The sequence below is a fragment of the Centruroides sculpturatus genome, unplaced genomic scaffold (assembly GCF_000671375.1).
Source record: "Centruroides sculpturatus isolate CEXI.00-Female unplaced genomic scaffold, Cexi_2.0 scaffold145, whole genome shotgun sequence".
In the NCBI taxonomy this organism is placed as follows: Eukaryota; Metazoa; Arthropoda; class Arachnida; order Scorpiones; family Buthidae; genus Centruroides; species Centruroides sculpturatus.
Window position 1 is genome coordinate 712,055 of NW_019384293.1, and position 15,273 is coordinate 727,327.

At 25.5% G+C, this 15,273-nt stretch overlaps 1 protein-coding gene across 1 annotated transcript in view; it reads right to left on the reverse strand.

Moving 5' to 3' along the window:
• Positions 1-276: 276 nt before the first annotated feature.
• The window catches only part of LOC111618237, a 135,306-nt gene continuing 120,309 nt past the window's right edge, over positions 277-15,273 (reverse strand). Inside the window, exons 10-17 of the mRNA XM_023359759.1 lie at positions 12,677-12,780; positions 10,807-10,874; positions 5,803-6,026; positions 5,009-5,091; positions 2,023-2,166; positions 1,807-1,959; positions 665-897; positions 277-576 (exon numbers count right to left, since the gene is read on the reverse strand). Coding sequence (XP_023215527.1) covers positions 277-576; positions 665-897; positions 1,807-1,959; positions 2,023-2,166; positions 5,009-5,091; positions 5,803-6,026; positions 10,807-10,874; positions 12,677-12,780 — 1,309 coding nt within the window. The remainder of the gene's footprint in view (positions 577-664; positions 898-1,806; positions 1,960-2,022; positions 2,167-5,008; positions 5,092-5,802; positions 6,027-10,806; positions 10,875-12,676; positions 12,781-15,273) is intronic.

A 15,273-nucleotide genomic window follows, 5' to 3' on the forward strand; every position in this document is an offset into this window, starting at 1 on the left:
CAATTTTTCTAAAAAAACATTCCTTAAATTATTCGAAGTGTTTCGCGATTTAGTGTATATAATATTTATTTTATTTGAATAAATTTCTTTTAAAAAATTCATTAATTAAACGTTTATCACGGTGAAAAATTTTTAGATTTTTTTAAAAAGAATTTTCATGTAAAAAAAAAATAGAATTTAATAGAACCAATATTGGTGAATGTGTTTAAAGTAAGGCTCGAATGATTAATTATTTAAATAATTTTTAAATTTAATTAACTAATGAGGATTTTATTTTTAGTCGTCTTCGATTTGATCGTCTATAAAATGAAGATATAACGTCCAATATATCACGTTGAAAAAGGTAAAAAATGAAGGGAAGGCGATTCTAGCGTATCTGTCGATCCGATAGGCAGCTGTTGATGGCGATTGAATCACAGATTGTGGTATGACTCTATAGTTTTCGATTTTTCTTTTCTTTGATTTTTTCCTTTTTCTCCATTTAGGTAGCAACACATGTCTTGTTTCCTTTTCCTCTTCTTCTATATTTAATTCTATAGTTTCTTCTTCTTTAATATCTTTATCACTTTCTTTTTCCTGAAAATTTTATTTTGTACAGTTTAAAAATACATTTTTACTTCTAAAAAATTAAATAATTTCTTTGTTTTTTCTTTTTTAAACATACTTTGTTTTCGGCTTCTTCGTCGTTTTCTACACTCTTCGAAGCATTGGCTTTGTTGGCTTTGCGCGTGTAGTAACGATCCGTTAAATTAACGCATGCATACTCTACCATAGCTGCGAACACGAAGGTGAAGCACATGACTACAAACCAATCCATTGCTGTGGCGTATGCCACACGTGGCAATGCGCTTTTGCCACCAAAACCCATAGTTACTAGAGTCAGCACGGTCATTGCACCTGTAAAAAAAGTAAGAAAAATAAGTTATAATTGGATTGTTTCTAATTAAAATGTGTTATGTAGCATCAGAATAGGTTTATTTCTAAACAAAATATGATGTTTCATATCAAAATTTCGTCAGAAAAAAAATAGTACAGCAAAATGGAAAATTTCTAGTCACAGTGAGCAAAAAAAAATATGTTATTTGTCATTAAAATAAATCAGTAAAATGGGTTATTTCTCATCATAAGTTGTTCTTCAGCTTCTTCATTAGAAAAATGGTCTGTTTTTCATCAAAACGAGTCAGTTCAATGAGATATTTCTCATTAAAATCAGTTCTTTTTTATGAAAATTGGCAAATAAAATGCGTTATTTCTCATCAAAATATATCAGTAAAACAGATTATTTTTCATTTGTAAGTTTCTTCCCCCTTAATATTCTTTGTAATAGAAATAAATGGTAAATTAACTTAAGAATTGAACGATAAATAATGTTACAATGAAACTAAACGTGTAATTATGAAGTTTGTACTTCACTTTGTGTAAATTTTAATGTAAATATTTGTTAAACAACTAGAACTGTTTATCTACTAATTGTGTAAAGGTATGTTAAATAGTACAAATTAGATTTAATTGATAGTTGAATAGAATCATAATTAAATCTGAGGTTCTTGTTAAATCTGTTATTTTTCGTATAAAAACAGATAAAAAATTAACTGAAAATTGTATAATTTTACCAAAAAAATGAACAGTTTTACATGTTTTTGTTATGTAAGTGTGTATACTTTACATGCATTTTTTAAGAGTTAAATAAGAGAAAATTAAGATTCTGAAGTGTTTTATTAAAAAAACATTCAATTTATTGCTCTATTTTTAAAATTAATTCACCAAAAATTAATAAAGAAGTATGTATATAATGCATGATTTTACCAACGGCAACTCTTCCTGCAGCATCCGTAGGATTAATCCAAAAAGATACCCAAGAAGCTCCAACTATCATAGCACTTGGTGCATATATTTGCAAGATAAAATATCCACGTCTTCTTCTAAGCATAAATCGAACTTTTAAAGCAGAGCTGAGACCTAAATAACAGGATTATTTAAATTATTTAATAACTAACTTAGTATATAAAATTAATATTTTACCTCCAGCAGGTCCTATAATAGTAAAATTCGACATGGATATATTCAAAAAATCATACTGAGATGAAGTAACATCATCAGCTAAGATCACAGCTTTTTTCTTCGTTTTCTTCCATTCGTAAATAACATCCCTTGTAGTATAAGCAACTATAAGTAAGAAAATAAGCTAATTAATTAATAATTAATAAGTTAAATATAATTTAACCTGTAAAAAAAATTAATAAAATTAAGCAACAATTTACTATCTGTTGATTACGATAGTTACATTATAAAGTATGGTTCTAATCTCGATAGTAATCACATTAAAGTAAGAAAAAAATGGTAATAAAAAGTAAAGAACACTTTTAGAATTGATTAAATATATTAACCAATCCAAAAAAGTACTCAATCATTCTATAAAAAAAAAAGAAAAAATCGAACTTTAAGTTGCTTTAAATTAATCATGTATTGGAATATTCAAAAGTGTCTTTGGATATAAGTTATTCAGATGAATGTTATTTTCTTATTTTTTTCCCCTTGCTCTTTAAAGGTTAAAGAGCCATTGGGACTACGAGGTCAGATGTTATATTACCGCCCAACTTGGTTCTATCTTATTAATTATGAAGATAGTGAATGAGTTGAAAAGTCTACTCGATCTTTTCGTGTCGAGTTTTGACGTTGATCGCTTCCATATCCTCTTAAAATGTTGATGAACTAAAAATAAATGAGGATTTTTAACTGGATCGATATATTTTTAACTTCTTAAAAAAAATGAAAAAAATGACAAAAAAATTGTAATTATAATAATTTCTTTTCGATTAAATTTATCAAAATATTAATTAATTATNATTGAAAAATTGAATGCGTGTAGAAAATTCCAGCAACTTGTTGGGATTAAAGGAAGAAAATATCGATCCAACATGTGTTAATCTAATGATGATGTTCACAACCCGATCCATGTTTGATTAAATAACGTAAAGCAAATAAATAATCATTCTTCATTTCTGTTAAATCTTTGATTTGAAATTTGTTACCAATGAAATTTAATACTATTTATCAGATTTTTCTATTAAATATATTTCCAAAAGATGATTGAAAGTATGGAAGTTTATATTTGAATTACAACTTCTTAAAAACGAAAAAAAGAAAGAAAAAAAAAACGTGTATTTACATACGAGAAAATTGCAAAAATTATAAATTTCTACTAATATTTAACCTTTAAGTAAATAAAATATTAAAAATTTCATGAAATTTTCTTCATAAATTTACGCTAATTTTACATAAAATTCTCAAATTATATCTCCTTGTAACTATGTTTAAACAGTTATTTTCACGTGTTAAGAACACTGTAACTGTATAAATATAATTTATAAAATGAGTTTTATTTATAAAAACTATAAAAATATAGATTTTAATGTCATTTAAGTTTTAAATTAAAAGAAAAAAATTGTATAATCTCTTCTTTACTTATACATGAAAAACTTAAATTAACACTCCATAAATACTTATTTTAATGAGAATATAAAGTTAGAAACTTTATATTTATACGAAAATAACTTCCTGAACTTTATTTAAGGTCGAGACTTTTATAATACCGGCAATTAAATATTNTTAGAAATTTTTAAAAATTTTGATAATTTTATAACTAAATTTTTGTTTATTTATTTAGTTTTTATTGTATTTGATAGTTTCGTGCATTACAAGAAGAGTATTACAAGTATATAGCTAACTTTACAAGGATTTAAACCATAGTTATAATACTTGTAACATGTGTCATACTTTACTTGTAACAATACAATCGTTACAAGCATTACATGGGTACAAAAATGTCTTTTTAGAATTTATAACACATGTAACATTATATTAAGTACAGTACGTTACTACAACTGTTACAAGCATTACAAGATAGAAAATATCTCTGTGAATACTTCTAACGTTTACAAAAATGCGTTTAATGTAATATAGTAAGAGATTTTTAGATAAATTTACAGACTAATACTGCGTTAATGTTAGTACATTAGTCTATAGTGTTGTAATATAAGTATGTATTATTATACAATCTAGTGTTAATTAGAATTACAACCAATATAAATTGGTGTTACAATATGCATTTGTATTAGTATTATTAGTATGAAATTAGCATTAATTAAATTAAATTAGTGTTGTAAGCATTATAAATAATCATCGTAATGTTTATAGCACTAATCTATACACCTTAACACACCTAACTTTTCATCTATCTATAACACTTCACTACGTTATAAAGCACTTCTTCTATATTTAATTCTATAGTTTCTTCTTCTTTAATATCTTTATCACTTTCTTTTTCCTGAAAATTTTATTTTGTACAGTTTAAAAATACATTTTTACTTCTAAAAAATTAAATAATTTCTTTGTTTTTTCTTTTTTTAAACATACTTTGTTTTCGGCTTCTTCGTCGTTTTCTACACTCTTCGAAGCATTGGCTTTGTTGGCTTTGCGCGTGTAGTAACGATCCGTTAAATTAACGCATGCNATAAAAATATACTCACGTGGGAAATATAAAGATTAGAAAAAATAATATTGAAGATATACAAGTCATATTTCCAATAGGAACGACAGAAAAATATCTGAAAGATAAATAATATAAACATTTGTAGTTGGTATGAAGTCACAAGTTGAAGTGACAGTTGTGCCCATCGGACAGTATCTCAGTTAAAATGAATTCTAGAATAACTACTACACGTGGTGGTAGGTTTGTAGATAGAGCATGCTCCATGCTGGCAGGCAGAAGAGTGTGTTATTCGATAGGATGATGATAACGCGATGTACCATTATGTAATTGAAGTGTAATGTAATGAAATGCTGTCAGCCCTGTTAAAGTGAATTTAAAAGTTACTTAGTTGTGTTTACATAACCTGTTTTCATGTCAAACACTAAGTTTTCATTTCGAAAAATATTGTCACGACATATATATATATATATATATAAGGCTATAAATATAATTTAATTTAAAAGTGTTTACACTCACAACTACCAATTTCTAGTGGGCATGCTTGAATATCCAAAGGATATTTTCTCAGATGCATTGGACAGCTCGCTTTAACTGTTAATCTGTTCAAGAAAAACATTAGATAACTTCAAAAGTTTATTTATATAATCGCTTGTTGCAAACTTTTATATTTATTTATTAATACTAATAAAGATCTAGTACTAATTCCAATATCATATTACTAACTTCAATAACTTATCATCAACTTCAATAATTTACCATTAATTCCAATGAACCACTGTTAATTTCAAAATCCCGTTACTAAGTCTAATAGCTTATTAAACCTGTTTAATGCAATAGCCTATTCTACTTCTAGAATCTACTAATTTTGATGTAGTATTACTAACCTCAATAATCTAACACTAATTCCAACCTACATCACTAATTCCAACAGTCTGTTACTAACCTCAACAACCTATTAGCCCATTACTAACGCCCACTACCTACTGAGAACTCCCACAACTACTGCTAAATCATACAACCTACTTCTAAATCCCAAAACTATGGCTAACTCCCATAATATTTAACTAAATTCCATAATCTACTGCTAACTCCAACAGTCTACTACTACTCAAAAACTTCCGGTAAAACCAAATAACCCGTTATTAACTAAAAATATTCTACTACTCATTAAAAATCTACAGGTAAATATTATTAATAGGGCTATATTACAACATAATTATCATTTACAAGATACAAAAATAGAGATATTTCATATTTTAACAATATATTAATTAGTTTTAAACTGTAAATGCAATAACAAACTTTATTACCTCATAGAATATTGCATTTTTCCATCGGAGGCAATTCTTATGAACTTGTTAGGAGCGGATACTTTATGTAAATAGGATCCTTTCCCATTAAGGAAGAAAGTATCTGGAGTCCATACTTTCTGTAGGAATTTCCAATCCATTGAAAGGACGGTGAAAGTTTCATTTGAGTAAGTAAGGCGCTTATCCCACCATGTTTGACGAAAATAACAATCTAATGAATATACCTACAAAAAATATTTGGTTTCAACTTTAGAAATTGAAAACAAAATACTTCTCTTTGTTATAAGTACAGTATTCTAATTTCTAAACACTGGAACATACAGCATTAAATTATTGCTTAAAAATATAGCAAGTACAGTATATACTAATTGTTTCTGTTGTTTTTTGTTTGTATACTTTCTAGATATTAATCAATTCCAAGACAGGACATTGAAATATATACAGGAATTACATTGTTCCTGCTAAAATATTATCTAGGAACAAGAGAGTATTTTATATAATATTGAAATTACATGTAGAAACCATAATATTTCTACTAGGATGTTGTTTAGGAACAAGAGAATCCTGGATAGAATGTTGAAATTGTATATAGAAACCACATAGTTTATGTTTTCACAATAGGATAGTGTCTAAGAACAGAATGTTGAAATTAATGTTTAGGAACCACACAGCTCCTAGTATGATATACTATAGAAAAAAGGATAGTTCCTATTTAAGTTGTTGAAATTAATGTCTATAAACTACACACCGTATTTCCTAGAAATTGATTTGAATATTCTACACTTATCGATACATATAAATACAATGACATAATTAAAAATCTCATAAAATAAGAGTTTCTCATAATTTAAAAAAAATTTATGTAATTTTTAATTAAATAAACTAAAAGCTTACTCATACACATACATAGAATATAATTTATTATTACTTGTTAAAATATTGTAACTAATGTTGGAGTAATATTAATAATTTAGTAAATAGTAAATTGGTGAGTTAATTAGAGCCATTAGTGAAAACATTAAGAAATTATGTACTGTACTTATGTAGTAAAAATGAATACGAACAAACCATAATTAAATACTGTTTTAAGTATTTTTCTAATGTATAGTAACGATAAAACTCTAATTACAAAGCTTGGTAGATTGGTTATAGTCAATTTAATTTCAAAGATTTGTTACTAATTATAATATATAGATGTTATAATTATAAATATGTGTTAATAATAATGAAAAACAGTTATTAGGTAACATAATTTNATTCGGGTAAACAATTTAATATATAATCCCTTTAGTATTAACTCTTCAAAATTAATTAATTTGTGTTTCATTAATATGCACATATAAGTTATAAAATTCAACAGAAACACTCCCATTTAGATTACCATATACTAATAGCAAAATGCGTGAATTGTCAATTAATAAATAAATAACCAATCAACGTTCGAGTTTTAAACGTTAAAAATCTTTTGATCTTATCCTATTGGTTAATTCAATTTCAAATTAAAAATGAAGTTTAACTCTAAATTGATCAAAAAAAAAAAATTTAACCAATCAACATCGATTGATTGATTTAAATTATTTTTATCCTCATCTTATTGGTCAATTTTATTATTGGTTTATTTTATACTTTCCGCTTTTTTAATATGTTGATTGATCATAAATAATTTATATAATAATTATTTTAAGTTATAAATAATAATAAATTAATTATTTATAAACATTTTAAATTTAAATATTTAAAGTTTTAAAAAGATATACTATTAATTTATCAGGTTAAAAATCTTTAATATAGTTTATATTTTGACTATTTTAAAAGTGATTTAAGGTTGAATTTATGGCTTTTATACTGCTTTTTAAAACTCGTTTAATCTATTTATAGATAAAAATCTTCATTTGAAAGTAGATAGAATATAATCTAAAGAAATTATCTTATTCTTTTGACTTTTGAGATGACATATTTACAGAAGAAAAAATATTTGTTAAAGTATAGAATTTCTTTATTTTCTAGTTTACTTCAACGTGTTTTTCTATTGGATTTTAAAATGTACAAAGGATTAAAACGTTGTTTTAAAGTTTAGGAAATTTAGAATAATTTTTTCCTTTTTATTTTATTTTTTTACTGCTCGATAATGAAGCGAATTTTATTCTAATTAAGGTATTTTATATTCTTGATAAACCATGCATCGGTGTTAAAATTCTCATCAACTTTTCTGTTATGGAAAGATGAATTAAATGCAGCTTCTCAATCGATAGATCGCGATCAACAGCAATCTCGCACTCTGTTTATAGTATTTTATACGCTTAAACAATAAACATGCAATTAAAAATTGATCAAAAGTACTAAAAATAAAGCTAATGACGCTAAATAAATATATTTTTACATAAAAAAAATATCATATATAATTTGTTATAAGCATTTTTTTTAATGTTGCTAATGAAGCATTTCAACTAGATCACGACTTATCTACTTTACCATGCCTAAAAAGGGAATACTCGACTTTAAAATATGATATTTATAAAACTATTTCTAAAAGTTAATAAATTAAGTATAGAAATAATTTATTAGAAGCCTTTCTTATTGGTAAATCGCAATCTACAATAAAGTCATAAATCTTATTTAAACCTCTTTTAATACAGGTAATATCTAATTATAAATGATAGAATAATGATGAAAATTAACTAATAAATTTAAATTTATTTAANTCAATCTAATTAAATTTTAAACTTTCTTCTTCAAACGAACCATCTTAACAATTAGTAATAAAGAACAATTGCAAATTTTCTCTTTTCAATATAAGTGTATGATTTGAAATAATGAGCTTTCCTTTATTTAAAATAATGGCAATTATGTAGATTTTGAAAAATAATCGAATGTAAAAATTGCTTTATAAGTATAATTTTCAAGACAAGTCGATTTTTAAAAAAAATATTTCAGTTTCATCTTAGTTAACATAGAGTTTTATATAGCCTATAGGAAAGTAAAGTACTTGTGTGCTCATCTTTTAATAATTCTTTTATTATTCATCGTTAATGAATGAATTTATTGATTCATCGATCAATTAATTAGGAAATTTATTAGTAGTAGAATTCAAGCTTTTCTTTTTAAAAGATTTTGCAACTATAATTTGATCATCTCTTCATAATTTATTTATTCATTCCTCCTTCTTCTCCTTATTATCATCATCATCTACAGAAGGAATTTATTAACGTGATTAGACATTTAAACAATATACAAATATAGTTTCCAATTTATTAAATAACTTAATTTTTTTTTAAATTTAGATGTTTTTCTTAAATAGATGAGAATTTTATATATAACAGTACTTAATGTGATCATATCTTATCACATGATCACATTAGTAGTCATATGATGATCAAGAGATGATCACCAGTCAATAACTAAAAGAATTTAGTAATAGATTTAAGTTTCTTTTTTGTAGAAGTTTACAGAAGTTATAAATCCTGAAGATTTTAGAACGATAAGTATATGCAAAAAAATTTAGAAAGTAAATTTTTGAAATTACGATGTAAAAAAATTTTATATTATGATAAAGTATTTAATAATTTGCAAAAAAAAATTCGACGATATCCTTTCATTGTTAAATTACTAATCATAAATAATTTATGAAGATAATTCAGGATGCAGGATTTCTCATCTTAGAATAACAACAATTTCTGTTGCTTATTGTGCAAATTCTAAATAAAAATTTTAGGATTTTTTTTTCATTTTAAATGATACAAAAATGCAGAAATTATTTTAAAAAATCACCAGAAACTATCTAAAGTTAGAATTCTAAAGGAAAAGAGGAAAGATGGGTCGGATTTTTATATTATAACCATACAGAAGTTGAGATTATCTCCTAATCTTTAGTAGTTCCTTAAAGGATTTATTGAGTCGTAAGAAGGATAAATGATATCTTTTCTTAGATTCTGTGCAAAGCTGAATGGAAACGAAGGATGATTTATCTGCGAAAACCTTCGTAAAACATACCTTGATACGTTGGCGTTGAATGGAATTATACAAGATGAATAAAAGGATTATCTTACAACAGTTTGATAAAAATTCAAAAATATGCAGGTGAATAAAATAGTAAATGAATTTACATTATTTTAAAGCATTTAAACTTTATTTAAATTAACAATTTTTACTTTTACTGCTGTTATATTGGCCTATAACAGACGGAAAGTATTGAGATTGATCAGAAAATGACCACTGCAGATTTTTAAATTTTTTGACTCAGTAGATCTTGAAACGTCGAAAAATACAGGAAATTTTGGGGATTTTTTTGTGTATGTATGGATGTTAGTGTGTGTACGTGTGTGGGGACACGATTGTGTTCCCCCAATTCAAAGCTTAGTAACTCAGCCTTTAGTCGAAAATTTTTGAAATTGTGCAGGTAAGTTCGTGTATTAGGGGCATTAATGCTATTAAATTTTGGTGGGCAAAGGTCGAGGGGTTGGCAATATAGAGGGGTCATGTGTCACATCTCGAGTGGTGGTTGGACTTAATAAAGTTTCTATTCGTTTATAAAACTCATCTCTACCTTCAAAATTAAGCTTTTTGCCATTTTATAATAATAAATAATATAAAATAAAATCTCGTTATAGATGGAGCCACATATCACTTTAACTTTTTTGCCGGAAAAGATACGCAACTCGCTGATGAATTTTTTAGGCATTCGATACTGCACTAAAGCTATCATTTATGTGCAAAATTGATGAATGTTTGATTTAGTTTGCATCATGCATTAATGCCATTTAGAGAATTTTCCAGCATAACGATATAATTATAAAGTGATATATATTATATATAATAAATTAATTCAGTAATGATGAATGTAACATGTATGTTGAAAGCAATTAATAATACAGAATAATTTATTGTACGAAGTAATATTTTCAATTATTTAATATAAATTTATCATCTAAATAAATTGAAACCATCTTGAATCTATTTTTAATTTTAAAAAGTATTAATTTTTGTAGAAAAATTCGATAAACTTACCATATTCTTCTCAGATATATGACCAAAACTTCTAATTTCAATGTCAGTATGGACAATCGTTGGAGGGCCTATTTTAGTAAAAATTGAAAGAATTTTTATTTTAATATAAATGTAAATTTATAAGAATTATATTTAATAAAATCTTATAAATTTATAAAATAATAATTTTTTAGTGTTTTTATGGAAAAAATTCAAAAAATATTATAGAAATTGTATCACATTTCGCAAATGTTAAGCTTCATTAAGTAAAGAAAATTATCGAAAAAAAATTATTTTTAGGTTTATAAATTAATAAAAATATTATTAAAATTTTATAAAGTTGATAAATATTTATACAATTTTTAAAAAATTCGAAATAATTAATAAAGTTGCCCCCCAAAAAATTTAAATATATAAAACATTACGATTGTGTAAGGCAAAGGAAAGTGTGTTTTATTAGAAGTTGCTTCTAAGAATTAACATTTATATTTTTATTAATTTAAAAATATATAAATTAAAAAAAACAACAACTAGCGACGATCGATCATTTTCGGTGAAAATGCTTCTAATTAAGTTATGTGTACAGTAGATTGAAATTATCGAATTAAACAAATCGCAAAAGTTATTATTATCATTGAAAAACTTAAATTTAAAGCCAAATCTTACTTTTTTCCATGTAGCTGTGACAGTATCCATGCGTATTTCCTTTAAATTTTCTTCTTCTTCTATAGTTTTGACAGCATTATTCTCTTTTTCATGAAGGAGTAGGAAACCCTAAATTAAAATTCCGAAAATGTTGTTTATATTAATGAAAGTTTGTACACGACGAAATACGCGGTTAATATGCTGAGTTACCACTCCTGTGATTTAAAATTAACTCGGGGTTATTAAAAAAACTAAAGTATTTTTTAAAACACGATTTATTTTNCATTTATTATAAAGAAAATCTTTACAAATTTCCAGTAAAAGGAAAAGCGAATAGATTTATCCTTTATTTTTCTATGAATTTGCGTGTTTTGTATCATTTCTCTCGTACTTTACTCTAGTAATCGAGTGAATAAAAGGGAAGTAAAATTGCACCAATGATAAATTGAATGCTAAAAATTTCACTACAATCAATTTTCTGTCATCAAAAAGATAGGAAGTCGGTCAAACGCAACCTTTCTCTAACATATCCATTAATTTGTCCAAGTTGACACATGACTTACCATTTTGCCTTGTTGCAATATAAACCGCGTGTGCATGTTCGCTTTTATGATTTGGCATTAATCCATTTGTATCATTAAAACTTATCTTAATTTAATATCGTGTTACTTACTTACTCTCTATTTTTTTTTATTCTTTATCAATAAGTGCTTTTATTCAAATTAACTTATAGAATTTTCCACTTATTTATTGCATTGGCTAGTATGAAAATCGTATCTGAGCTCATTGGATTCGTATGATCGATGCTATAAGGGTATTAAAATGATAGAAAAAATAGCACTAAATATTACTATTAAAGTACTGGAAAAATTAGCAAATATAGCACTAAATATTGCTAGTGTTATTTTTTCCTTTAGTTTTTTTCTAACATTTGAAAAATATCGAAAAATGCTTAAAGTAATACAAACAATACAATCTAAAAATATCCTACTGTGTTATTCTAGAATTTCTAGTATATTTCGAAGTGAAATTTTAGTAAGAAATACTACCTCAACAGTACAAAAATTAATTCTAATATAGATTGGTCTATTCTACACCAGAATTTCTGCTAAACTAGATTAAAATAATGCATTTTTTAAAGTACTATTTATAGAAAATATTCAATAAACATATGAAAATACTAGAAATTATACTATAAAATAACCAGAAATGTTCATGAATATAGTACAGTATTAAAAATACTCACCACCAAATCCGGGTCTAACGTGTCTATTGTAATTCCTTTCTGATAAAAGATTATCAAGGAGAATCGAAGTATCATACATAATTTTACTCGCTTCTTTAATTTGACTAGAAATAAACACAATAAAAATTTCGTTTAAAATAACATTTATTCATTAAAATTATTAATTATCTTTAATTGTCATAAAATTAAATTTAAATCATTAACAATACGGACAATACTATTAAATTTTTGGGGTTTTTTTTAGTTAAAATTTTAAATTTATTTAGTATATTTAAGTAATTATATTACTTTGCTGGCTATAATGGAAAAACCGATCCAAAAACTACCCCTTCCTATAAGATTTTTACATTTTTGGACTCAGGGGAACTTGAAACATCGTATGTATGGAAGTTAGTGTTTGTAGGGAATACGATTCTATTCATCNAGCTATTTAGATTAATTCTTATAATATACAGTAAAATCTGTCCAAAATGGAAACCTGCCTAAACGGAAATAAATAGTTTACACCTTGTAATTCCGGTTTACACAGGTTTTAATGTAATCTCGGTTTAGATCCAATTCAATTTAATTCCTGTCTTTACCTTAAAGATTATTGCACCTTTTTCAAATCTCTCTTTAACGACATCATGTATACATCAATAGCTTTAATTTAATACTAAATTGTATTATTGGCCCCAGCTGTTTACTCAAAATAAATCTTACAGACTCAAATCCTCTTTCAATTAATATTGTATACATATATTATTACTAAACTTTAAATGTATGCAGCATATGTAAAGTTACTTAAATATAAAAGTACATTTATGAAAAGTAACTTACTGTAGTGGAAAAGTATACTTGGGTCTGAAATATTTACCTTTTATTAATATTTTATTAAAGCAAACCAAAACTTTAAAAGGAACTTTATTGGAAATTTTTGTCACAAGAAGGTACAATACTTCCGTTCAAGACAACTCTTCATTTTAAAATTACATAGGTTATACCTTTAGTAAGAATCAAGAACTGAATCTTCAATAGAGGAGGAGAAACCTCTCTCCAAATTTGGGACATTCTGGTGTATAGACATACTCCATTGGGACTTACGTGACACGTTTCAACTGTCACAAATAATTATTGAGTAATCCAACTAACTGTTCCGTTGGTATATAATTAAGCTTTTTCGTTTTAAAAGTTCCGTTGTTCTATTGTTGATCTATAAACGTCACTTAATATAAAATATACAAAGAATTGTTTTATTATGGAATTATATACACTGCACGGTGATCAAAAAGTCATATTACAAACGATACAAGTTAGCTGCACTATGATTTTCCTCTATAATTTAAATAATCCTTTTTGATTCTTCAACATACTATAAGCTAGTCTTTTGCTGTATAATGCAGGACGCTCTTTTTGATCCAATGTATAATACAGGACTTACAGGTCGCTCTATTTGACTCCTGTATAATACAGGTTATCTTTTTGATAACATAAGACATTTAAGCTTTTTTTATCATCCTATACAAGACAAATCATTCTTCTGATCATCCTATACAAAATAATCATTCTTTTTGATTACACTGTATAATAAAATTTCATAACAGATGGCGCCATAAACAATTTTAAAGTTTGTCTGGGAAAGTTACGCAACTCGTAGCTGGATTTGTTTATAATTAAATGCGTGACTTTTTTTAAAGATGTATTTATTTGTTTACATTTAAAGTAAATTTACAGTTAAGTTTAACCACATTCCTTATTCTTTCATTTGTTATTCATGAAAGAACTAACGTAAAAACACTAAATCACTTACTTTCTCATCAAAGGAACGATTCCTTTTTATTTTCCTTCTACTTTTCTTTTAGATTTTTTGCTTAGATTTTAGTATTTTTACTTACTTTTTTACTTATTTATCAAGTAGAAACGGAAAAGATCGGAGAAAAATACCGCATTTTTACAATCGATACCATGCATTTACAATTGAATATTTTAGATGTTTAATGCTAAAGAATTTAATGACATTTGAATTTTTTACAAAGTAAAGAATATAAAATTTTTCAATTTTTAATAACATAAAAATCAATTTAATTGTAATATATTATTTTATCAACAATCATTATCTAAATCGTTTCTTTTCAACCATTTTTCTAGGGTCAACCCACTCGTTGAAGATTACCAGAACTTTGCTTACGAAATTCGGCATACGCCCTTCTTATATATCAAGATATGTCAATTCGTTATGTTTTTCATCTTATTATTAATATTTTCTATACATAAAATGAGATATTATTGTCTAAAAAACACTAAAAATTAAAAGCAAGTAACGGAGAATTTCCATTTGATAGTATCAGCTGCAGTTATCGTTTGTAATGCATAAAAGCTATTAAAATTATGTAATATTCATACGAAATTCATAAGCTGATTAATAAGAAAGGTTGATCGGCACTTAAACTGATTGGTAATTTTCGTGTCTTACCTATTTTTTTTTTTTTACTTATATATTCTGTGTTAAGTGAGTTATATATATAACACACAGAAACACATACGCATGTAAGCTCCTATTTTATTAAAGTGTTGAAAAGTATACGCTTTCTTCGATTTAATAAAAATGTCTTTCAAAT